Genomic DNA, 26,746 nt, shown 5'->3' with positions numbered 1-26,746 from the left:
TTTATTTATTTTTAAGAGATGTTTTGTTCTGGAATGAAAACCAGAGACAGATTTCCTTCACACCTAGTGGCATTGCTGTAGAAGGCTCCATCACATGCACTGGGGTCTAAAGTTCAGCTCTGCTTCTGAAAGATTGTGGCCTCTCATAGACTTGACTGAGAGAAAAGAAGAAGCCCAGGTATGGGTGAGTTTCTTGATTCTGCCCTGGACTCAGGGAATCCCTGTTTTCATTGGAAGGAAACCATGAAATATGGGCCAGAAGGGGCCAGAGAGATGCTCATGCCAATGCAATATAAGATGGTCCTTGTGGTTCCAGGTCCAAATTCTTCCCCAGCTCATGACCAAATAGGCAGAGAGACAAACTGATTTCATAAATGGACTGTATCTCAGAGAGCTGCTCCTCAGTGCCCACCTTGACAATGGTGCTTTGCTAGTGCTTTCTGTGGGTTCTTCTCCAAACTCTAGGGCAAGAAGGCTGCCTCCCAGAATGATATCAAGGTGCATCAAGCAAAGTGTGACACACATGTTCTGTGTGATCTTCACAAGAACTTCCTTGTGCCACCCACAGCTTGAGCTATAAAAGATTTGGGTGAGTACTACTGGGCTCATTATGATTTTGGTTAAGTTAATGGTGGCCCCCAAGGATGTGTTCAGGAAAGATCAGCTTTGGTATTTCTGACTAGTGGTGAGAACAGAGAACAGTATCTCTCCATGGGTTTTGCCTGTGCTGACTGCCTAGTCCTGCTGAATGGCTCTGGGACAGAAGGAACTGAGGAAGAAAAATCTGGGCAGCCCAAGCAAAACTGGGATGAATGGAACACCATTTGGAAAGAAGACATTTTGTCATTCTGCTTTCCATCTTCTGAGATGGGAAGTAATTAATGAAGCTCAACAAAGATAAAAGTCAGTGAACTGCCAGTAAAATGGCTTTCATGGAATCTGGCATCCCAGGCAAGATGTGTGATTCATAGAAAAGAACAAGACAGTACAAGTCTGATGTGTGCACAGTTTCAGACTTGGACTTCTAGCACATGGGTAAGAGCTTTTAACCTTGAGAAGTACATGAGAGGAGATGCTGAGCTCCAGCAAGATTGCCACTTCCTTATTAACTCTTAACTCTTGTCTTCACATCTTCCTGGTGGGTGTAAAGGCCTTTTCAAAGCAATTCCAGAGAAGAAGGAAATAATATCACCTGGCTTTGTTATAGCAGAGTAAAGCCAAACCAACCTGAAGACAGTCATGTTTGATTTCAGCAGTTAGCCTAGCCTGCATCTGGCTTGTATCTGGACAGGAAGCTTCCTGGGACATTTTTGCCAATAGCATAAGCCATAGAATTCTGAATATTTAAATGAAAAATAGCTAAATACCAGATAGTGAGTGGAATTTGGGGCTACGTTTGTCACAGACAAGCCTTGCCAGCTGCAGCAGAGGGCTAGTGAGAGTTAGAAATGCCACAGATGAAATAAGAAATAGATCCAGACTTTTGTCCCTGAAGACAATAGGCCTTATAAACTGCAGAGAGGTCGTTCTGGCCCCATCATCATTGCTGAGCTGATGGAAGGGAATAAAAAGAAACAGATCATGGTGCATGAGCAAAGCACCACAATATTGCTGCATTTTGTGAGTGAGTGCTTGGACATTTTGTTCTGAAGCTGGAATAAACCATAACCAAACAGATAATTTCAGAGCTTGCACATGGAATAACAGCTAGAGAAATGATGCAAGCCAGTTGAAATATGACAGTCCAAATCTTCCAGCAGCTGCTATCACATTCCCTAAGCAGCAGACAAAAAAGACACTGCACATGCATTCCGCAAAACATACACAAACACATTTTCTTGCAAGCACAAACAGACACAAAGGCTTTTGTAGATTTGTGAAGTCTTGCACGCAGAAAGCACTGCAATGTGACGAACTGCAGGGTCTCCTGCAAATCCCTCTACTCCCTCTGTGCAGGACATTGCTGCCTTTCAACTAAGCGACTTTGGACTTTGGCTTTTTTTGTTTGTTTTCTTTAGTCCAGGAACCTTCTGTAACTCCTTCATAAAATACAGGAGGACCCAGAAGCCACTGTGAAGCATTTCTGGGTAGAAACGTTAGCACCAAGCCTGGGCAGCACACTGTGTGCCTTTACATGCCTTCCTTTATGGACCTTCCCCTGTCCTTTGAGAGGAATGTGGAGGCAATGGCGCATCTAAGCATCACTAATAGAGTGTAACTAGAGTAGCAAGAGAGTCCTTTCCTTTTAAAAAATGTTACTTCCAGAACAAGCTAGTGGGACCTTAGGGCTGCGTTTATCACAGGTTAACCCTGCCAGCTGCAGCAGGAGTTGTCTAGTGAGAGCTAGAGATACTGTGAATAAAATAAGAAATGGCTCCAAACTTTTGCCCCAAACCACAAAACACACTTGAAATCTTTCCCTAAGTTTGCAAAACTTTAATTCATTGATATCTACAAAACTAATTTTAGAGCTGAATAGAAGATTATAGAAGAATAGAAGAACTAAAGTAAAGTCATCAACAGGATGAATGAAGTAGACAATTCCGTCCATTTAATTGGGATTTGTCTTATTCAGAATATAACATGGAGGTGTTTGTTTGTTTGTTTGTTTGTTTGTTTGTTGTTTTGGTTTGGTTTTAGTTTACATGCATAAAACATGTCAGACAAGCTAACACATGGCAAAATAGCTTCTGTGGGATCAAAATAAATTTTGGGCAGCACAAAGGCCAGAAAAAGATTTTAAGATATCCTTAATGAAGCTAATCACACTCTGAATTTTCTGAAAGAAATGCAGGATTTTTGCCTTTTTGTTATGTTCTATCAATCCCATCACTGCTGAGGTCTTTATGAAACGTCAAATGATTCTGACCTTCCTATATTTGGAGCCTCATGAAGCATTTGATAGAAGAAATACTCCCATGTAACATTCTGCAGCTTGAGCATTTGCACACACAAACAGGCAGGAATGCAAGATGCACAATTTTCCCATTAATTTAGACTGTTTCCCAAGAGAAATGTATTGAAAATACATTCATTTCTAGGTCTTGTGAGATTAGGCAAATGTAAATAATGCCAGTTTTTATTGAAAAGGATTGCATTCTTTGTCTTGCTCTGAGTCCAATATGGGGATTAACAGACAAAATAATAAAAACAGCAAAACTAATAAGGGGCAGTCAGCATTTCCATTTTGTTGGGATGAGTGAAATTTGTGCCAAGCAACATTTTGCATTCCTCCCCAAATCTAGATGGTCTGATAGTCTAAATTCATACTCACATACACCAAATGCCAACAAAACTCACTTTTGTTTCAACTGAGAATCAAGACACAGAAGGGATTAAAGACCAATGAATTCCAGACTGTAGAACAAGGGAGAAAAAATTGCTGAGCAGATTCTGTTTTTGTTGCTCATGTTGGAGTGAATTCCAGACTCCTATCAGCTTTGGGTTTTGGGAGATCTTACTGGGAAAGTCAAGGGCTCATGCTTCAACAAAATGTGGGTATTTGTCCTTGTGTAAAACACAGTCTCATTGCCTCAAGAACACTGCTCATCATTTCCAGTTACAGCCTCTTTCTAAACTACAGGTTCAAACAGCATCACATCCTCTCTTTAATACCTTGACCTGGCACCAAAATTCCCTATGTGTCAGAAGGCAGGGGTGTATTTAGAGCGTGGGCTTTGAGCAGACCGTGCGGTACAGAAGAGATGCTTCATCTTCCAAGCCCTCCCCCTTCCCCCATGTCCCATCCTGATACATGGGTTGGGTATAATAAGCTACAACTTAAGTTCCTTTGTTGTTGAAGTTGACCTTTATCTTGCAGCCCTAATGAAGTCTTTTGATGTGCTCCTAAGATACACAGCCTCCTTTTTAGCATTCTGTTTGCCTTGACTCCTTTAACTGGTGGGCTCACAGAGAACGTAAGTTTTCATACAATGCCTCCCCTGGGTGCCAATTGTTCTTTTCTCCCATAGTTGCCCTTGAGTCATGCCGTTCTGAAACATCACCAGCCCACAGGCAGCCTGACAGTGGGAAATTAGGACAATGTGTCTTTCACACCAATGATGAGCACACACGTTTGGCCCCTACATTATGATCACCACCGACAGAAGAAATACGGAAGCAAAGTGGGTAGAAAGAGACAAGGCTTGTGTGTGTTGGGGAGATAATTAGGTAAAATACAATGGAGAGGGAACTACTGGTGTGACAGATAATGTGGAATCAAACTGCCACCCGAGCCCTTTGCGGTTCAATCCACTCCTCCTGAAAGCAGCTGCTCTTAGCAAGAGTTTGAAAACCTTCCCCAGAAAACCAGGCATGTGTTCTCTATTAGTGATTTGCATTAAAAAAAAAAAAAAAAAAAAAAAAAAAAAAAAAAAAAAAAAAAGTGATTGGGAGCTACATACCCTGTAGGCGCACTGAGCAAATTGGCCAGCCTAATTATTATTTTTTGGTATGTCTAATTAAATAGACAAAAGGCTCTCCCTTCACTCCCGCTGTCAGCACGAGCTCCACTGGAATGTGCATAATGTCCCCTCATTTGCCCAGGCAGCTGAGCCTTTCCCTTTTCCCCCAGGAGATCTGCACTGACAACTGCCCATGGCTTACCCACGCCTACTAAGACATGGAGCCAGATCTTTCAGAGGGGAAGGAAAAGGGGGCAAATTGACTGTTCTGTTAAAAACCACCAGAAGATGCTGCCTTGTGTGACATGCTTTGTTGCAGATTAGAAAAGTGCTGTGCCCCTTGATAGCAGAACTTGCCACTGCAGAGCCTGTTGAATGCTTTCTGCATGCTACTAGCCAAACTACCCTGAATTTACTTTATGGAGACTCCAGAAGTGCCATATTTATCCCTGGGCATTCTGGCACTTTTCCAGTATTCAGCTCTTGCCCTGCTCTGCAATTACACGGCACCACAGCTCTTCCTTACAGAGCCTCTGCCAACCTGCTGGTTTCACCACTCCATGACACCAGCCCTTTAACTACGAGCTATGTACAAAGTCTTCCAATGACTTGAGTCACTGGAGAGTTTCAGCCTCACACTGATGCAGTCAAAGCCTCTGGAATCTAAAGCTTTCAACTGAAAAGGAAAAGAATTTCAGGGCCTTTTGTCTGTTGGGCATTTTGCTCCTTTTATGGGGAATTTCCACTAATGCCAAAAACAAAGATAGTAGTCACATAAATGAAGAAGAGTTTATGTCCATGTTGACAATTAAAGAGTTTTCATACAACTTAGAGCCAGATCACCACTAGATGACAACATCTACTCCCATATTTCTATGATACCTGAGCACTACTACTTTAACTGCATATATTGAAAAAAGCCTCCAGTTTTTTTGTTTGTTTGTTCTTTCAGCCAAGGCGATAGCTATAGAGAAGGAAGTACCTTGCCATTATATTATATATACATATATATACATATAAATAATATTTATATATTTATCTATATGTACATAAATATGCAAATAGAAGAAAATAGAGTGAAAACTTGTCTTGCATAACTGATCATGTTACCCATTTTTAGTGAGCTCTGTATTTGATCTGACAAACAGACCCCTACCGAACAAGTATGCTGTAGTACCACAAAATCAGTTTTGGAAGAAAACCTATCACAGGAAACACCTTATTGCCAATGATCAATTGAATGGTCACTTAGCAAAGCCTTCCAAATCCACCATGCAGGATGGAAAAGATAAAGACCAGCTCCTGATTCCAGCTACACCTTTACAAATCCCAAATAACTCCTTCTTACTAAAAGAAGTCTTCAGCTTCCACAACATGTTTATCTACATAAGCTGATGCAGGTGTAGAAAACTCTTCACAATTTACCTTGTCCAAGACCAGAGTTGTTTCAGTTCAAGGAGAAACAACCTGGCCAGATAAATCGTAAATGTCTGCTTTGTCTTAACTGCATTAAACACCTCTGCAGCTCAGCCAAACATAGGTCTGAAAAGCCTATGTTGCCGTCACTGCTGTTAAACTTTGTTAAGTCAGTGCCTGATGCTTCACTTCTTAACAAGGCAGTTATTTGTTTTTCAGGCAATCTCTGGCACCTGCCTGCCTTTTAAAATCAAATAATAATTGAATATGAGGAAAGCGAGACGAAGTAAAGGAGATTTAATAAAGAGAATCTTTGCTGCAGAGGGAATTTCTTTGGCAGTGATTACGTTACTAATTGATCAGCACATTGCCTGAGAGAAGCCAGAGACAACAATTATACTTAGCACTGTAGCTGAAAGCAATGCAGTCAACTACCTCCTCGGCTCTCGCTGTCCGCTGGTTTCACCTGGATCGGTCTATTCATCTGTAAGAGAAAACAAAGAGAGACAGATATTTAACAATGGAATTGAGCATTCATATTTAGAGTCATGCATCATAGTAAGCACAAGAATACACTCTGTGAGGAGGAAAAAAAAGCAATTAGTAAGCAAATAAGTGACCACAGAGCACAGGCTGCTTGAGAAGCTTCTTGGTCTGAGGTAATTCAGTGCCACCCCATTTACCTGACAGGGCCTCTGCTGAATCACACCAGGAGAGAGGTCTGACTCATTTCACTTGGGTCATGAAATTTTAAACATAACTTTTAAAATTTCTAATAGTTTCTTCTGAAAATGCTATTGTGTGAGAACAGAAGTGCTTTGTCAGAACAACGGGTTCGGTGAAACTTTAATTGCAAAGGTTTTTTGAGAAAACATAATTGAAAAGTAAATTTCAGCTCAGCTGTTGGCTCAGAAGGAGGTTTGGCTGTATGACTATCAGCAGTATGGGGGAATGGTACTTGGATCTAGTTTGCTTATTTCATAGAAGCGCTCCTATTGAGACTTTCTTCTGAGGACAGGCACAGTAAGTCAGTCAAAACCTCCCTCTCCCTCTTTTGCTTTTTCAAACACGTTTCCCTTCTTACATCATTTCCTTACATCATTATATGCACATATACAAATCTTCCCATTATGCTGAAAATAGGATTTTTTGTTCTCTAACTTATCCCCATTGCTCTGTTCCTGTAAGTAAACATTGAGGACCAGCACTCCAGTGTCTCCACTGCGAGGTGCAGAGTGCAGCAGACTTCTCAGATACTCTGGCTCAGCACAGCTCCTGCCTGGCCACGAGGGCCCAGCATGGTGCCTGGGAGCTGGGGTCTCAGCCCCAGCTGCCTCTTTCCCTCTGCAGGTCCATGTAGCAATGCTGAGCACATTCCCAGAGTCACACAAATAGCACAGACAGACAGGACACTGACATGGTAAGTAACACTGGTTGCCAGCCAATGGCTGCTTTCAGCCGTGCTTGCTCACAGGGCTCATGTAAACAGAAACACAGACGGCCGAATCCTCTTCCTCCTTTATGGTGCTGGTGACAGAAGGTCACTTGTGCACAGTTAGTGTGACTGGCCAGGTTTGGTTCCCATCACTGCCTCTCTTATTATCTCTTGTCACATCGAAAAAGGTCCTTGACCATAAAGGAGTTCCTTACACCCAGAAACACAGTCTTAGAAGAAGTGGCAGTGCATGTTCATAAGCATCCTTACTGCCAGTGACTATCTCAATGTCTGATGCACAGACATGAGGATGTTCCTCTGCTATTAATAGCTGAGGATGCAGACCAGATCAGAAACAGCCAAGATTTCCATCTGAAAGCCTTTTCCTAACTCTTCCTCCAAGCCATACAAACATGGCAATGGGAATCTGCCAACCCACTGCTACCCAATAAAGTTAGACCAAAAATTGGCTAAGTGTCACAGGATGCCTTCTCATACCACAAAACAAAACATACAAACCATTCCCCCTTCCCCCCGCCCCCACCCCAAATAAATAAATAAATAAATAAATAAAAAGGAGGCAGATGGGGTTTAAACAGAATGAGAACTCCCACTGGGATCCCACATTAGTTGCAGCAGGCCCAGTAAAGCTGTTCTGGCTTCCAGGCAGAGGTGCTCAGAATTGCCCTACATGCCTTGACTGCAAACTACATTAACCATAGCCACCACTCTGTGCTCTCTCAGAGCAGGGGTAAGAGGAACAGTCGTGATGGAGCTTTGTGGGGGAGTCTGGGTCTGGCCTGCAAATGCAGGGATAACAATTTTTCTTCCTAGTTCTTGTCAGTCTGAAATAGGCATAGATCTGAATTATCTCTTTTCTCTGGAAAACACTGGAAACACCAATTTCATACCAGCTATCTTTGCAGCAACAGACTTGCAACCTTTTTAGCTGTGGTGTCTGTATCTAGGCACAACTACTATGTAATACTCAAAATATCTTATTATTCTAGCAACTCCGTGCTTCTCTTCAAGTCTTTCTACGACCTTAGAACGCAGTAGAGGTGATTTTGCCCCTCAGTTCTTTGTGGCTAAGTGCAGCTGGCCAACAAATCTGTTTTTTTTTTGTTTTGTTTTGTCTTGTTTGTTGTTTTTTTTAATTTGTTTTTTGTTTGTTTGTTCTTGTTTTTACTCCCCTAATTTCCTTCTTTTTCCTCTTTCTTTCTTTCTTTCTTTCTTTCTTTCTTTCTTTCTTTCTTTCTTTCTTTCTTTCTTTCTTTCTTTCTTTCTTTCTTTCTTTCTTTCTTTCTTTCTTTCTTTCTTTCTTTCTTTCTTTCTTTTTTCTTTTTTTTTTTTTTCTTTTTTGAAAGTAGTTCGTAATCATTTAGATTTATTCTAATTGCTCTGAACACATATTTAGTAATAAAAAGTCATCAAACTGGCTGACAAGTAGGTTAAGATGATGGAGAGCTTCACAGATCCTTCTGCATTGTTGTCTCGAGAGGAAAATGTACTTAGCCATAAACTGACTATAGTTAGAATCACATTTGGAAAAAGATGGATCAGTGGCTCCAGACACTACTGAGCAATTTCTACTCTTCAATATGCTGGCACCATCTAGAAAACTCCAGGCAGTTTAATTGCTAAAAACAACAAAGATTTTGGTACTGGGTAAACCTCACATCAGCCTGCAACTATAAAGATCTGTCCTACACACACAGCTATCACAAGATACTATCAGAGCCAGATGCAATGTATTTGTCGTCAGCAGGATGGATATCCTGCCATAGCCCTCTTATAACCACACTTGAGCACCTAGCTGTTGCAGCCACTTAAAGATCTGTTAAACATACAGGTCCCTGCAGCTTATTCAAAGACAGTGAGAACTTGCATTCCAGACAGCTGGAAAGAGGAGTGGTCACATAAGGTAGGAATTTATAGGAGGTGTGCTAACAGCTACAAAAATCCCCACTGAATTCAAGTGAGCTTTGCATCAGCCTTTTGAACAATTCTCCCTACTTGTGAAGAACTAGATATGGTCAGTTCACAAAAGTCAGATGAGAACATCAAATTTTTAGCAAAATAAGAGAAAGAAATATTTAGGTAACTTTTTATTTTATTTTATTTTATTTTTTAAACTTTTTTTCCTATTTCTTTGGGTTTAGAAGCTGGGAAAATTGATAAATAAAAGGCTAGGGTCATTTAATGTGCACTCTGATTTATACACTTGGCAATTTCTTTACAGACCAAAGAGAAAGTGCTGTATGCACAGAGCCCATAATACAAATTGAGATCATCTTGACATGAAAGATAACCATTATGGGGAGAAACACTGAGTGGAAAATAATTAAGTTTCCTTCCTCCATCGATGGAACTTTCTTCTTTCTCTTTTCTTTTTTATTTCCTTACACAAGAGACCCTGGGAACAGGGAGATGGCATAGGGAACAGGGAAAGACTAAGTGGAGAAATAAAATGTACTCTCCCCAGCCTGGGAAATGCATGCTTGGAGAGAAAGGAATTTAGAGGTTCAAGCTCTCTACTTATTCTTCAGCTGCGAACTGTCATTGTGCAAAGAAACAATTTTATTTTTATTTTTTTACTCCAAACTGCAGTCCTCTGAAAAGTGTTTTTGGGAATAATGTTATGGATATCTCTAATGTCCTGTCTTGGTGGACAATGGGAGTGTGTCAGGTGGAAGAATAGTCCTGTGGCACTCAACTGGGCTCACAACAGGAGGAAAATACTGGAGTAAATGTGATTGTATAATGTCATCTTTGCCTTGAACTAGAAAAGACAGCGACCTCAAATTACTGTCTTTAGTTCAGTTAATTGGGACGAACTCAGGTCATTACACTAGAGGTGGACAGTATCCCTTGGTGAGGATGCCCCTTCCTGGAACTGTGAGGAGAACTTTAACCTAGAATTGGTAGAATTGCTTTTGAAAGAATCAGCACACAAAGCTTTACAAACATGTTTCAGTGCCCTAAAGCTCGGGAAATCCAAGGCAGCTACTATTGTTCACTGATGAAACTTCCACATCTTTAAATGTCTCCAGTGTCATGAAATATATGTGCTACTAGCTGTCAATACAGTCATGAATTACATATTTCATATAAGCCTTTCTGCAGGAACTCATAGTTTTCATCAGAAGAGCCCCAAACAGGCAAAGAAGAGGAAGAAACCCCAGATTTGAGGAAAACAGAAAAGTGTTAATACCAATGCCAATCAGCAAATCCGATTAATGTCATAGGCAGCCACAAGGGATCATAGGAACTAGAGATTGGCTGTGAACTTTTAGTGATTCATATCACTAAAAAATCTTTAAGAGAGATTTGGCATTACAGGGAAAAAGAACTAGGTAGGCTAATCCAGTATTTAAACTGACAGATGGACTGGACAAAATCTGGAAGGTCATCCTCCAGGAACTGTTACACTTCTCTTTGCTGCAGTGGTCCTCCCTTCCTCTGCCCACAGATGCTCTCCTTTGAAATATGATCATGAATTCTCATTCTAGATTATCCCTGTTGAGCTATCACAGTGAAAGAAGTACACTGTTTTAGTATCTATTAATCTGGCATGAGTTTATCTGTAGCCTTTCTCCTGCCTTTTAGGACACAGCTGAAAATGTTCATACTCTGTGTGAGACATGAACATCTATCTATTTGAAGTGTTTATAAGATTCCCAACATTATGGTCCCAGAATACCCCATTCACAATGCAAAGGCCTCTTTGGCCACAGTAACAATTTGAAAGGGCCTCACTCAACATCACTGCCAAGATGGAGCTGTGCTGAGGTCCACAGAGGGAGAAAGAGATTTAGATAAGAGCCAGAAAATGTAATTTGAATTTCTGGTTACACGCAAGAGACCCAGTTTTCAAAGAGGTGGGAAATAGCAATGAAGAATCAGAGTTTTATTCACATTTATGTTACTTGTGTAGCATCATGCAACCTTTGTGTCTCAAACTCCCTGTGTTAGAAATCATGGGCGGTGTGTAACAGAAAAATGTGAATCCATGGTATTGCAGAATGGGATGCTGTGGGCCTTTTCTCATAAATGCCATAAGTGATTGGCTTGACTGGGGAGTTAAAACTTCAGCTGCACTACACTGCTTACTTTCCTTTCATTCTTTGCACCTTTATCTCTGCTGAAAACAATCCCTGCTGTTTTTTTTTCACACCTTGCACAGAATTACTCTACTCGTTACACTTCACAACCTTCACTTTGTCTTTTCCTTCCCTTTGCCTAAAACCAACTCATTCAAATAATGCCAAATTCATCTTCCCACATCAACTTGCCATTTGCCCCACCTACACCCACCCCAATCCTCCCTGCAAGTGGAAACACGACATCATTTTTCATGTCCAATTACAGCCACCATGGTGCCACTGTTAAAAGACAGCGCAGGTACTCCTGTCAAAAAGGGTTTGAGTTACAAGAAGCGATGAATTACAGCAAGCCCTTTTTCAATTCTCTGCAGAAATGAAATGTCAGAGCTTGCTACTGTATTTTTCTCAGCACCATCAGCTACAGGCCACTGCAGGAATTAGACAGGGGACAGACGCTTTTCTGTATCGTGATTTTTTTCCCCTAAGGTTGTCATTTTCTCCCCCACCAACCTTTTTCTGCTCCCCCTGGCTTTGATATTAATTTAGAGCAGGTAGAAGGATCACCTGGGAAAGAAGAGTAAGAAGCAGAGACAGCTGATTTCTCACTGTCTCCATCTTTCTTCCTCTTACTGTTCCTACTACTCTTCCCTTTCTTGTTTCACTTTTTCATTATTCACTAAATTACACATGGTTTCTAGCCAGGAATAAGGCTCTATCAAGCTTGACGATGGACAAAGAGAACTGAAAATAGTAAGAATGAAGGAAAATATTAAGAGTGGAGACTTGTCTTGGACAGACTCAAATGAGATCAGAGATAGGAAGGAAAACTGAGGAAGGAGCTGCTAAAGCTCACTGAAATACCACAAAGGAATACCACTAATTATTGTGAAATTAGAATCCTGTGCAGAAGAGAGCAGTGCTGGAGATGATCTGCTGGCTATGCTAAAGGAATAAGACTCTTCAGCAGACAAAAAAGTTATTCCAGAGGTTGTAGGAAACTTGAATCCATAAAGATGACCACATTGATCATTCATGTAATAATGGTGTCTCTTCCGCCTTCTTACAGGGCTTAAGAAATTTGAATAACAGGTAACAAACTGGGTTTTAAGTTAAGGCTTTGTATCAAAAACTGCAAGGAAAGGTAATCCATTGTCCATGTTGACTCATGCTCACAGAGAATCAGGCTGGTACAGTCTAGAAAGTAGAGAGCTCAACATCTGACAAGGCCTGCTTCCAGATGTATACTGGCCTCTGGATGAATCTGTTCATACCATTATATGTGCATCTCACTCAGCTTTCTCTTCTGTAAAATGAAGGTAAGGACACCCTGACATATAATGAAAGTGGTTGTTGAAAAAAAAATCTAAATGCTGGTGTTAAACAAAAGTTCTATAATTTCTGTCTGAATGATGTGAGCAGGCATAATGGCAAATAAACTCTTCCTGCTCAACCATAATCTGTTGTGCTCGGTATTGTTCAGACATCAGTCCTCTACATTAATGATGAAACACTCTGTTGGTCTGATGGCAAAGGATGTGATGTTGATGGAAGCTATCAGTTCTTAGCAAATGTTTATTGGGCATTAATGTGTCTGTGTACTCAGTAGACAATGGCTAGTCTCATGGATGACAATTCCATTATAAAGAATCTTGACTGCTGAAGATGTCATGTATTTCATGGTCATTCCATGATGTAGCTCAGATATTAATTGGAGGCATTGATTCATTAGTAACTGCCCTAAATTTTCCTGAAAATATGGCTACTCCTTATCATTTCAGTGGAAACGTTCTTTATGTTCAAAAATACCACCAAAATACTAAAAGGAATTTCATTTGACCATTTCTTCCAACCTTCTGAGTTGTGCACCATGTACACAATGGTAGTTCCACTGAAGTCTACAGTTACTTTTGTGAGTAAAGGTATTGGCATGAATGTATTTTAAGAGTGGGTCATAACTTTTAGAGCACTGAGCAAAATCTGCTGTGATTGAAAGCCCTAAGGAAATGCAAAGTATATTAGTGTCAAAGTTGGAAAGGCCAAGAAAATCACCTACAATTGAATTGTGTGTGTGTAATTGCAAAGTTCAAGTAAATCACTCTGTACCTTATTCTGAGTGACATAATTGAATTACAGTGATCTAAACTAGATTGCTATAAGACTGAATCCAAAGCAATCTCCTCTCTGAAGAAAAAAATAAACTCATGGCCCAGGTCCTCTGATCAGGGAAATTTCCATGAGCATTACAGAATCAGAAAAGCTGCTTCAGCATGGGTCAGGTACACAGCCAGCCTTCTGTATTTTTCTATTGCATCTATAAGGCATAAAGCAAATGCCTGCTCCCATGGGAATAGAGGTAAGTGCTATGGTTGCATGAAATGTCATGTGAATACACCTTCAGTATACTTCTGTGTGGGCAGCATGAACCAATACAATGCTGGATTAATGGCAGAGTAGGGAGAGTAAACCCTTTAGAAAGTTTGGCAAAAAAATCACAGTGGCTTAATAAACTGTAGTAATGAACTGTATCTGGAATACAGAGGCCCAATCTGGAGTACTGCATCCAGGCCTGGGGTCCTCAGCATAAGAAAGATGTGGAACCCCTTAGAATGGGTCCAGAGGAGGGCTGCTAAGATGATCAGAGGCTGGAGCATCTCTCTTATGAGGAAAGATTGAGGGAACTGGGATTGTTTAGCATGGAAAAGAGAAGGCCTTCCAATACTTGAAGGGAGTGTATAAACAGGAGGGGGAACAGCTGCTTTCAAAGGTGGATAGTGACAGAACAAAGGGGAATGGTTTTAAACTGTGTTGGGGGAGGTTTAAGTTAGATATTAGTAGGAAGTTTTTCACACAGAGGGCAGTCGCACTGGAACAGGTTGCCCAAGGAGGCTGTGGATGCCCCATCCCTGGAGGCATTCAAGACCAGGCTGGATGTGGCTCTGGGCAGCCTGTTCTGGTGGTTGGTGACCCTGCACATAGCAGGGGGTTGAAACTGGATGATAATTGTGGTCCTTTTCAAACCAGGCCATTTGACGATTCTATGATTCTGTGGATGTCTGTGTTCCAAACCTTATCTGAATAGTGGACTCTCAGCTCCTTCCCACCACCTTCTTCTCTGCCTGACCAGATTTGTGTCATAAATGTGTACACAAATAGATGAGAAGACCTGAAATAGGCATGCATGAGGTATGAAAAAAATATCTTGGAGGGTCTGACCTTTACAAATCAGTCAGTGCTCTGGTGCCTACCCCGGAGAATGATTGCTACTGGCCATCCCTGCACTCAGAGTATTTTCTATATATCATATAAAACACATTACAAACCATCCATCTAACTATCGATCCATCTTTCCACTTGTCTCGTGTATATAGATGAACCTAGAGGGGGCTTAAGTTCACATTCACATGCAGAGCCTATATCATTGAATCCAAAACTTCCTCACTGCAAAATATTTCGGGCTTGATTCTGAAGAAACAGCTAATCTAGTTAGTAACAAAATAATGACTTTCCAATTCCACAGATGTGTTGGTTTGTTCCTGGGGAAGCTGAGCACGTGGTGACACTGTAAGTGTCTCTGGTTTTGAAAGAAGTGAGGAAGTTGAGGGGCTTATGGACCTCAGTGCTCAGCCACCCACTGCTCTGCAGGCTTGAGGACAGTAAGAGGAACAAATGACAGGATGCTTGGAACAACAAAGCCTTATTATCCAAAGCAAGAGAGGCAGCAGGCTTGCTTTTTGAGCACTCTTTCATATGCAAAACTGCATGTGAAAGAGACAAGCAGGAGGTCTCCTTAGAGCCCTGGGCAGCTACACAGTTAGTCAGGTCTATATTTCTTTGCCTGGAAAGAAAGGGGGCTGGATGACATTGACTTACAGCCCCCTGCACAATGACTTGTAGGAAGCTGAAGGTATTTTTGGTTTGGGAAATGTGTCTGCACTCCAAGATCCCTCATATCCATGATGTCATTCTGTGTGTAGTGAGCATACTCAAGCATGTCCCAGGTGATACTGAGCAATAGTAGAGGCCTGTTTATCTGAAGATCCTGACAACTGAGGTATAAGTCTGGAAGAGGAGCTCTTCTCATGAAATCTTTCCTGCTGTTACCACAAGCAATCACAACTGAAAATCTATTAATAAACACGTCAAATTCTGATACAAAACTAAGCCTTTTGCTGCCCTTTCCTCCCATCTTTCCAAATACTAGTGGGAATAAGCTTTCCATACTGTCACCTCTCCTCTAATTTCTCACTTGAGTTTATTTCAAGATAATTTATATCCAATTTTAAAATGTGCCCAAATGAACTTTTATCTAAAATGATATTCTCTATCAGGGGCATTTTCTATTAGCTAGCTCTGCATGCATTTAGTAGAGAAATCACATTGTCTTTTAGCCTAGATATTGTGATCCCAGCTCTTTCATGGCAAAGCAGCAGCTTAATCCACTTATATGAAAGTAGCCCATAAAGATATGACCAAGATAGCCTTAAACCAGACAGCACGGCTAAGAAATAACAATATATAGATGGTGGCATAGAACTTAAATGAATGCCAAGGGTCCTTGATCAGTTTTGCTGTGTGTGCTCAGCTTAGGTGCTTGCAGTTGAATGCTGTCTGTGCCTGAACTGCCTTGTTTAAAGTTTGCTCTCAGACCTTCTCTATGAATTGTCTCACAGATGCTCTCTGTGCTGATCTGCTCTGAAGATTCCCAGCACTGCCTGCAGCTGGTGCTCAGTCAGGCAGAGGCATAGCCTGGAGGAAGCTCAGGAGCTGCCTGGGTGAAGCAGCATAGATATGGGGGAAAGGATAGAGTGTTTGCCACATATGGGGCATGTGGGACAGGCAATCAAGCCAGAGAGACAGATGTACTACTCAAGGCATTATGGACATAACCCCTGCCCTCTCACTTAGAGATGAACATCTGTTCTCCTCTTTTCTTTATCCCAAGCCCATGACCTCTGGCTGTTGGCACTTCCCTGCTGTGCTCTTCATTCTCTAAGCTTTATCTCTTCTTCTGAAGCAAGACCCAAATGCTGCCTTTGCCAATAATGGTTGCTTGGCTTGCCTTTTCAAATTTTAGGCAAGGCCAAGCTCCCATTGACTTCAGTGCTTTGAGTTCAAAAGGAGCTTGGCCACCATCCATCCAAGTAGATTAGGCCTTCTGTGCTCGTGGCTTTGTATGCCTGGCCACAAAGATAAGAACCACAGCCAGCCCTCTTGCCCATGGAGAAATTCTTTCCACAGCAGTGCCATTTAACAAACTGAGTAAGCAGTGCAAATTAACTATCTGCTTTCACCCATTGCCAGATTCATGAAATAAAGGCACTCTCACTGATGTAGTTGTGCAGGTAGCCTCAAGGCCTGTATTCAAGCACAGTCTCCACAGGAAATGAAAGTGTGCATAACTGGGTTAAGGATGCAAAAGCAGGGTTTTCCTTCACACCGGCCTGGCTCTGGTCTGAGCCAAAAACCTATCTATCTTCCCCCAGCACAGAGCCTACTTTCAAGAGTGTTCATGCCCTTCTGGATATACTAATTTCCCCTGTTCCGGAGGTTAACTTTAAACATGGCAAAGCATGCCATAGGAGAGGAGGTGGCTGTCTGTTACCTCAGTCATACACTCTGGGAGGGCTAAACCTAAACCCATGTAGGTCTCTGAGGCGTTTCTAAAGCAGAGAAGTTTCCTTTTTAAGGTATGCCTCCATCAAGATTCAGGTAGTACAGCATTCTGTTCTATCAATTTGCAAAAGTCAGTATTTTATGATAACCTGAAATAAGCCCTGTTCAAACACAAGGAAAACAACTTCCCCCACCCCCCCAGCGAAAACAAAACAATAAACCAAACCCACAAACAAAAGACTCCTCAAAAAAGAAAAGAAAACAAAAAAATCCAGTAGCCACACCACCTTCTCTACTGGTTTGTCTAAACTGACTTGATATCACACATCAGATTGGATGTGTGAAAACCTTGCCTAAAGTTAAATCTATTAGCTGTGTGCTAGATTGGGGCTGCAGTTCCTGGAGGAGCATGCAAAAGGAAAAACACTAATCATAATAATAATAGTAATAGTAATAATAATAATAAAAGAAAACAAGGAAAGACTCAGGAAAAGAATAAGATTATCTTTATCTTGACAGTGCTCATTTAAAGAAAATCTGTGAAGGGGCTTAGGGGGTTAAATTTTGCTTCACTGCTCTTTCACAGCTAGGAAATGCTTTCTGAAAGGAGATTTTAAAGCCATCCAGCAACCCAAGTTAGCCCTCTATTTGTTTCTAATAGTGAACGAATGAATAAGTGCAAACAGAAACCTTGAAAATATTAGTTCAGCTTTCAAAAATAAGAGAAAGCAAAAATTCTTAGTTCCCAAAACACTTCCCAAATTAGGAAAAGCACAGAAAGACTTGGAAAAAAAAATAAAAAAAATCCTTTGCCTGACACAAAACTACCATTTTTTCTAGATTCTCAGTCCTCCGAGTCCCCATGCACATTTCAGCCAATGCAGAATCAGGCCCTCTGACTTGAGAAGAGCTGCCCCTCACCCCCACCTACATGTAACTGGTATCATCTGGTCCTATGTTTTGACAATTATCTATAACATAATTACAAGACTGATGAGAATTGCTGATTAATTATGCCACCCTTCAAAGTTCTGGGTACTTACAATAAACAAACATCCTGGTTAGGCAACAAAGGTGATTTTCTGTGCCTGTTCCAGCCAGCAAAGGCTAGTAATTTCATTCCACCAGAGAGGGATGTGGTTGGAGAATCACAGAGCTGCTTCTGCTCTGGTTTCCAACCACACCCTAGTTTCCCCCTCCTGAATGATAAATATTTCCTCTTCGTTGAGAGCTATCCAACAAGAGAGATGTCTGATACTAATGCATCACTGATGCTTTCCTCCTCTAATTATGCTCAAACATCGCCTTTCTTTCTTTTTCTCCCTGAACAACTACTTCATCATTTTTTTTTTTTTTTTCCTTTTGCATCAACATGTACCAAAGCATTAAACAAGACATTCCATTAATTTCTTCATCATCATAACTTAAGCCTGGGACATACCCTTTAAATATTCATTCAGCTATGAAAACTGGGCATTAAAATTTTAATAATGTCAAGCTCATTTGAACTGAGCTCCTGAGGGACTATTACGATACAATTAGAATAAATATGATGATTGATTTGGTGTAAAGGTTCACCTGTCCACATCTGTTAGTGGACGGAATCAGCAAGCCACCTCTGGCATCCCAGCCGATAGCTCCAGGTTATTTACTCCCTCCTTTCTCACCCCCATCGACTTTTCACTTGGCTGCGAGTTCAACTCCCCAACTTTCTTGCATTGTGTATTCAGCTGGGGTAAGGTTGGAAGAGGCAAAACAGAGAGGCCTCACTGAGAAGAGACAACTCGGGCGACTGGCCTTTCCTCCCCCCTCCTCTCTTTGTGCTGTGGCATTTGATTAAAGACAGCGTTGATCAGAGCCACTAGAAGTTCAGCCATAAACTTTCCAGCAGTATTAGCCATTAACCTTTTTACAGTATGTGTCTGAACTCCCAGGGTCTGATTCTTCTCTGCGAATCAGGAACAAGTCTATGCAACATTGACATGTTTGAACCAACGTAGAAGACAGCAAGGCTTGCTGCTTTCTAGCAGCGTCCTTCAAAATCACAGCAAAGAAATACTCTCGAGACGTGACACAGAGAATAAAAAAAAGCACAGCGAGGGAAACCAAGCAAGAAATCATGCTACTTAGGAACCTTCTGTTTCAAACACAGGATGTTCTCAAATATCCAGACAGATAATTAAAAGATTTTCATCCACTGGGTGGGTGTTGAGTATATTTGAAAATTTGGGCCGGATTACACCGTCTCTGCCTGCATAGATGGTGTAAGTACAAAATGAGGCAAGTCAGAACCATGACCATAAAGAATGAGCAGCTTTTTGTTTTCTTTTTAAAAATCATCTGTTTTAAATAAACTACTCATTGATTCTTTGATTTAGGGTATGATGCAAACCTCTCTGTACTTAAAGTGACCCCAGTGGAGCACATGGTGGGGGGGTTGAATCTAGATCACTGTAGTTCTTTTCAATCCAGACCACTCATATGATTCATTCTAAGTCTCTAGCCTTAATTGTAGCTCCTGTTAAAGCTTTTGAGTCTTTAACATCAGTCTCCTGACATACGGTGCTTTCCCTAAATCCTCAGTTTCTGGACCCTTGCAACTTTTTAACATAGATTTTAATACCAGAAGAAAAGAAAATTCTTAGTGCTCAAAACAGAGCGAAAGGAAAATGAATATACAGAAATAAAATCTCTTATTTATATTACCATATCACACATGATTGCTCGAGATAATTTATGATTGATATATCTTTACAGAAGGCAGTATTAATTATTAGAAGCATTATTTGCTTTTTACTGTTTCAGGCTGTTTCTCTCCTATCTGAGCTTTGCTTAAAGAGGATACTGATTCTAAATCTGTCACTTTCTTTTTCAAATTCAAATCAAGTCCAGTTCCTGATTCTCTGCATTTTCTTTCCTCTTCCATTATTTACTTTTCCAAAAGAATAAAAATATGTAAAGCTGTCCCCAAAACCCTAAAACAACCTTTGATTAAATTTTATAGAAAGAAATTTATATACATATGCATATCTTTAGAATAATCCTCAAACTTAGCATCTGCTTTTACTACCAGCAGCCCATTGTTGGTTTTCTGTGACAGATCTAGCACTTTAGTTAGGCTACTTACCAAGGAAAGATAATCCCTTGTAACAGTTACGATCATTTGAGATCAAGAGGTCCAATTTTAGTGTTTAATATTATTCTCCAATGTTTGCTTTGTTACCAAGGTCTTTTTAACCATAATTCTTGAGTCCTTTATACAAGTGACATTTGCTGTCTGAACACCTTTACTCTTCTAATCTCTGCATGAAAGAATGTAGTTACTCAGTGAGGGGACTGTAGGTCAAATTAGAAGACCATCCTTGTTATTTGCTATCAGGCAACATAACTTAGGTGACAAAGAAGGACTGGTGGGTGTTTCTAACCTGATAACATAATGTAAAATTTCCCAGGTTAAAAATTCCATGGGCAAAGGGGCCATGAGCTGTTGCTGGCTTTCTAAGCCTTGCCCATTAGATTCCTGAAAGCATCCACAAGAACAAGATGTCAGTCCCTGCTAGTACAACAAGCTGTTATCAAAGGTGATTCAGTGTAATGGGTGTACCCTACTCAGGTACAATTTCTATGTCTTTCTTGGGCCCCCTCCCTACCCCAAAGAAGAGGTGATTTAAAATAAACTCAGCCCACTGCACACTACGATACAGAGACCAGAAAGGGAGTAAATGGTCACTTGATGTTTTCTCAGAGGGAAAGGAGCAATTTGGAAAGTCTGAACCCTACTTGCTGTGAATGCAAAGTGTGAAAAGATACAGCCTTGAATTCCTTTTTCAAGTCTATTATCTATCATCTTCTTCCCCACTTAGTTTCCTCTGTGGAAAAGGGGTTTAAACAGTAATCTTTACCTTCAGGGCCCATTGTGAGGATTAATTAGATATTATTCCTACAAAATTGTGAAGTTCTAAAATGCTATATAAGCTCTCAGTGTTATTATAACGTGCCATACTCTGCATAACGTATACCTTCGCAATATTACCCCTTGGTTGTTCAAGACTACAGAACTGCTGCTTCTAATTGAGTTAATGGCTTCATAGGTTGGTAATTTAATAAAACAGACTGCTTAAACCAGCAAAGTTTTGATTAAATGGTGTGTGTGCAAAGGGGAATTTATATTTGTTAGAGGCTCCATGAATCCACAGTACCAAGGCATAGATAATGCCTGTATAATAGTCAATTATACAGGGAGGAAGGAAGGACGGAGCTGGAAGCCATCTTGGACATCAGTGTCATGTACTGCTGTAGTCAGATATTTAAGGCTGGTGTCAGGAGTACACGCCAGTCAGTGATGGGGTATCAATGCAGATCAGACACTGCTCTTCTCCCACTTCTCTCCTTTATTTTTATTGAATCAAGGAAGCTCTGCTGTGGGCTATCAAGACTGTAGAGATAACTACAATGCCTCAGTCCATCTGGACTTACACGCATACAGATGGACACACACACACACACACACACAGGCTTAGCTGCAATGCCATAAGAAGAGTAGGAAACATGGGGAAAAGTCCTATTTACTTGTGAGAGAACTTTTCTTGCACTTAAATCACAGACATCTCGTGAAATTCCCTTCCTGAAGTAAACAGCCAGCCTTGACCACACAGAGAAATGGACTGCTTGGAGACCTCCAGAGGGAGCTCTTGGCTGCCTGAATTTAGATATCTAAACCAGTCAGACCCAGTTTCCTAGGTGGAGAACTAAGGATTTACTCCAGGAAACCTGCTTCGTTAGGCAGTTACAGTGAAGTTAGTTGTGATAACAAAGAGGCTGCATTGTACCTTTGCCTTCAGCAAATGCCTGGCCACAGGAATTCTGGACACTGGGAATAGCTGCAGTGGCTTCTTCTGTCTCCTGGGGCTGGTAGGGTAAGTGTACTGTGAACTTCATGGAATAAGGGAATGAATTCATCCATCTTGGCACTTCTATGTGATGTAAATACCAATTTGTAGCTGCATCTGCACCAGCACCACTGTGAGTTAAAATTTTTGTTCTTGCATCATATCTCAAGAGCTCCAACTTAAGCTAACATAAAATCACAGTGATCCTTTCTTTTGTGTCCTATGTCCTTCTGACCCTCTGGAACAAAGTGCCTAAACCAGGCACTTTGGTTGGCTAGCTTGATTATTTCATGTATAAAAAGCAGCACCCGCAAAGCTAATGAGAGGTTTTCACAGCTATTTGCTGAGCACTGGTAGATAATCAAGAACAGGTCCAAGCTGAAAAGTTTCATCTGTCAAAAGTTGGGCACAAACTTTTCACAATAAAGGCCAGCCACAGAATTCAGATCCTGATCAAGCACAGCCAGCTTAGGAGGACATTTGGCAGTTGTGGTGTAGGCTGGGCGCATATCTCATTCAGGAATCTGGCTCAATTAAACAGTTACTCACTGACATCTTTATCTGACCCAGCCAAGCTCACCAGCATGGACATCTGCATTTCTGCAGGGCTCCATTCAGACATGGAAAGCTGGTGAGGTCCCATGTGGACATGGGAATGCTTGGCCTTGCAGATTCAGCTGGAGGCTTTGGGTCTCAGGCTGAGCCCTGGGCAGGCTTTCTGGCAGGAAAAGCAGCTTTTTATGTCTGCAAATGAGCCAACATTGTTTGCACTTTGTGGGGAGAGAGCTGGCTCAGCAGAACCAACAATTATTAGGAGTGTGGAAAGTCTGACATCAAAACTGGACAATTTTCTTTCAGTCTAGATGTGTTGGACAACAGGTTATTGACACCTACTTGTTAGTCTCTAGTCCGACTTATGGTGGGATCAAGCTGCTTAATGAAAATCGCCCTCCTCCCTATTAAGAACTGTGAACTTTGCTGAAGTTCAGATTGTTGTGGAGCTTTGAAAAAAGGCTCAGGACAATTACTTTGCTGCTCCAGGTGCTGCGCTTATTCCCCACAGGAATCTTACTAAAGCATCATCAGAAATGTGACTGATTAACATAATATGTTGGGCCAAAATGACCCTCTTTGCCCTGTGACAAGCTCACTTGAACCAGTGCTAGACAAAGAGAATTCAAGATTCAGCTCCTCCACGTGAGATGGTGTGTGCATGTGCGTGTGTGTGTTTTAACTAAATCATTTATGGTCAATAATGCCAGGTTATTATAGGTCAATAACTTTCAATTATTCACTAGCCTTGCTGTGCTCCCACTGTCAGGCAGCACACCAGTATGTCGGCTCTCGAGAAGGAAAAAGCTCATGATGAGAGCTTTGGAAAAGCAAGCACGAACACAGCTTGAGCAGAGGAAGAGAAAGCAGAGAAGAGGGAGTGTGAAAAGTCTTAGTTGCTCACAGGAGTATCTCGAGGAACATGAGGGACATACTCTATCTTTCTTGTGCTTGCATGCACAGTCAGTCCCAGAATTCATAATTCGTGGATCTCAGATGGTTGGATATGAAGGAGCCCAGATCCCAGGGCTGCATAACCACAGAATGGTCCTGAGCTAACACTGCCTTTCATTAAGACCTGTAAACTTGGGCTTAATGCCACAGTAGCCTTGGGGGCTGTGTAGGAGTTTGTGCATGGACAGTTAATAGTCACGGTTATCTGCTCTGTATTGGGTACACAAGAGCAGACAAGCGCTGTTCACATATTAACAAAGAAACAAAAATGTAGAAATGAAAAACTGCAGAACATGAAAACGAGCGTGCTGCTCCCAGTCAAATTTTGGGGACATCGAGATAGGGCACTGGATCTGTGGGATGAACTCATCTCTTGTGGAGGGCAAGCAGCGGAAAATGAGCTTCTGTCTGGGAAGGGGAAGCACAGCATCTATCAAAGACAAGGAGGGGACACAAAGAAGAGTAATTCTGTGTTTCTGCGGAAAATTGGGTAACTACACTATCTGCCTGGAAGGCTCTTTTTTTTAGCAGCAGGTTGACACTACTTCCACCTGCCTCCTGTATGAAGCAGCTCGGCACTTACAACAGTCGTGTAAAGAGAGAGACTCAGCTTGGGGAAAAGCATCACCTTTCCTGATGTCTAAGGCAATGACCGCTGCTGGAGGTAACATCCCTGGCAGCCTTGGCTTTGTTGACTCCTGCATCTGCGGAGCTGCCATGGGTGATGAGGAGTTAACGGGAGCTCTGAAGAGCTGGTCCGTTTTGAATGTGAATAATGGGAATACTCTCCTTCAATCGCGTATTCAGCACAGGGATGTACAGAGGTATAAAGTTAATCACTAGCTGGGCCACCCCTATTTCCAGAAAAAGAACTTTAATACCTCCTTTATCCAATGAAGTACCATTGTTATACCTGCATATTATGAAGGGTTTATTAAACCGGTGATAATCTATTCAAGATAAAGTGATCTGTATGGCCAACTGAGCACAGATCAGACAGAATGATGGGAGGTTATTGTTAAAATATGCAAATTCACATCCTATTGAAATGCAAACCCTCCAGATAAGATTTTTTAATAAATCTGGTCTTTTTTCACTGCATGAAGGTAACCTAATGTTTATTGACTTCAAGACCATATAATGGAACGTAATATCTATTAGTCAGATCCTTGCCTCTCGATTACTGGAGGTACATGTTCTGGCTCCCGAAGAATTTTTGTTTTATGGTTTGGTACAAAAGAAAAGAGATTAAAAACCCCAAAATTAATTAACTTCCCTCTACTCAACACCCCCCTTCCTCTTCAACTGCTGTCATTAGTTACCCAAGTAAAAGGAAGCAGTACCCATCAGCTGAGGAAGCGTCCACTGCTTTCAGTATTACAAAAAACAGCCAAAAGGAGAAATGCTGTGAGCACTGAGCAATTCTGTATGGCAAAGGACAGAAATCAAGGCTTTTGGGTGTCTTGTCCTACCAGGGAAATTTGTGTAAAGTTTTATTTTATCTTCCTTTAAAAATGGGATTGTGAATAGCTTGACCTGACTTGTGGGTGTGCAGGCTTCTGGTCTGTTTAACACACGTACCTAGCATGTTTTTTTTTTCATCTGAGGGGGAGAGGTGGCTACAAAACCAGATGTGGTTCCAGATACCAAAGCAGCAACTGAAATAAAGGCTTTTACTTTAGTGAAATGCCAGAGCTGAAAAAGCAAAAGTTAAGAACCCGTTTCCGCTTAAAGGTCGCTTCTTTAAAATCTCCATGCTGATACAGATTGATCCGAGACTCAGTGTGCCTCGTGGAGGTGGCAGGTTTGTTTCTCTTCCCTGAGTGAAGGTCAGCAGAGTGAAGGCAGCTTGAAATACAGCTTCCCAGCTCCTTGGAAAAGCCTTTCCCAGCTGTTTTGAGGTGAAATAGGGATTGCAATCATGTCTAAGGGTTCAATAGACAACTGAAGCTGAGCAAAGCAAGATGTGCAAGCAGCTGCCGTACACTCAGATACCTGCAGCAGCTGCATGTTTCCTGACCCATGCCATCCTGTACAGACAAGGCTGTGCAACAGCCTGAGGACAGACTCTTCACATACAGATGAAAACCTTTACAAATTTGCTCTTCTCTTTCACAGCAGACCTCCAGCTTCTACCACGGCTGAAGAGTAACCAAAGTTAAGCCCTTCTGGACAGCTTGCAGGTTAGGCTGATGGGAATGTGTACAGAACATACTGCTTGCCTGTGTGCCTGTGGTGTGAGCAGCACTTCCCATCCTCAGCCTTCACCGCTGCCAAAACATGGCCTCTTTGCCCAGGCACCCTTCTCATCAGTCACTTCACTAGGTATACCACCAGTTACAAATTAGCACTTAATCAAGATAAATCCCATAGGAAGGATATGGATAATATGCAATGCATTAAGCCTGCAAATTAAGATGGTCTGATTTAGCCCTGGCTTTAAGACTCCTAGGCTTGCATTAGGACTAATGATGAATGGATGTACGTCCCTGGTTGGACAGAAGCTCTGTCAGGGCACAGCTGCCCAGCAGTGACAAAGTGAGTGCAGAGCAAGTACTCTGCTCAACGTTCATTAGGGACTTCCACACTCTCCCTGCTTGGGAATGTGCTTTCCCTTGCCATGGAAGGTTGTAATAGTGACAGTTCTCCAGAATCTATTGACTTAATGGTCCCAGAGTTCATTAATAAAAGCTATCTGGGGGCACAAGTACCTGTCCCATTTGTCCAGTGTCTGGAGTGGGGAAACTGAGTCATTCAGGGAAACATTTGGCATGAAGGGAAATATCTGCCTGACCTGCAGCACGTCCAGTGATTTCAGTGCACTGTCTCTAAACAGGACCCTCCCCATCACCTTGCTCAGACATTCCCTATCGCACCTCTTGTTCTTCTGCCAGCCAGCTGCAGGGATGTAGGTAACATTTTGGCTCATGAAGCATGGCCCAAGTTACAGCTCAATGATCTGAACTCTTGTAGCAGATTAATGGAGGGTCAGTGAGAGAAAACTCTCCCACTCCATTATCCAGACTGCAGAATGAATGATGCAATAGGATGATGCTCAGTGCTCCACATGCAAATACAGGTATTCCTAATGAGTATCCTTCTCCATGCAGAATCATGTTTTGTAAACATGCACTCAGATATTTCTTCTGTGACCATGTAAGCAGTCTCAAGGCTTTGGCAAGCCTCTTTTCCTGCCTCAGTTCCTGTAAGACCACAAAAAAAGCCTTTCATCTACTGTATGTATTTCAGATCAGTATATGCCAAGATTGAATCCTGTAGAATGCAAGGGGGCTGCTGTTGTGGGAGAGGCTTCAAAAGAAATCAGCATAAGATTATCAGCTGGGGAGCACGTGCAGCTGGCTACTGTATGACAAGGGT

General features: G+C 41.6%; 1 protein-coding gene across 14 annotated transcripts in view; it reads right to left on the bottom strand.

Annotated features, from left to right (window-relative positions):
* Nucleotides 1-26,746, bottom strand: part of CELF4 (CUGBP Elav-like family member 4) — a 716,695-nt gene that overhangs the window by 299,759 nt on the left and 390,190 nt on the right. For all 14 annotated transcript variants that reach the window (XR_011905957.1, XR_011905956.1, XM_072358990.1 and 11 more), the window contains exon 3: nucleotides 6,255-6,303. Coding sequence is in view for 12 of the 14 variants with exons in the window: in XM_072358990.1 (XP_072215091.1) it covers nucleotides 6,255-6,303 (49 nt within the window). In the remaining 2 variants the exon portion in view is untranslated. The remainder of the gene's footprint in view (nucleotides 1-6,254; nucleotides 6,304-26,746) is intronic.

This window comes from Excalfactoria chinensis, chromosome Z (genome assembly GCF_039878825.1).
Source record: "Excalfactoria chinensis isolate bCotChi1 chromosome Z, bCotChi1.hap2, whole genome shotgun sequence".
In the NCBI taxonomy this organism is placed as follows: Eukaryota; Metazoa; Chordata; class Aves; order Galliformes; family Phasianidae; genus Excalfactoria; species Excalfactoria chinensis.
The sequence above is the reverse complement of the archived record's forward strand: the minus strand, read 5'-3'. Positions and strand labels throughout refer to the sequence as shown.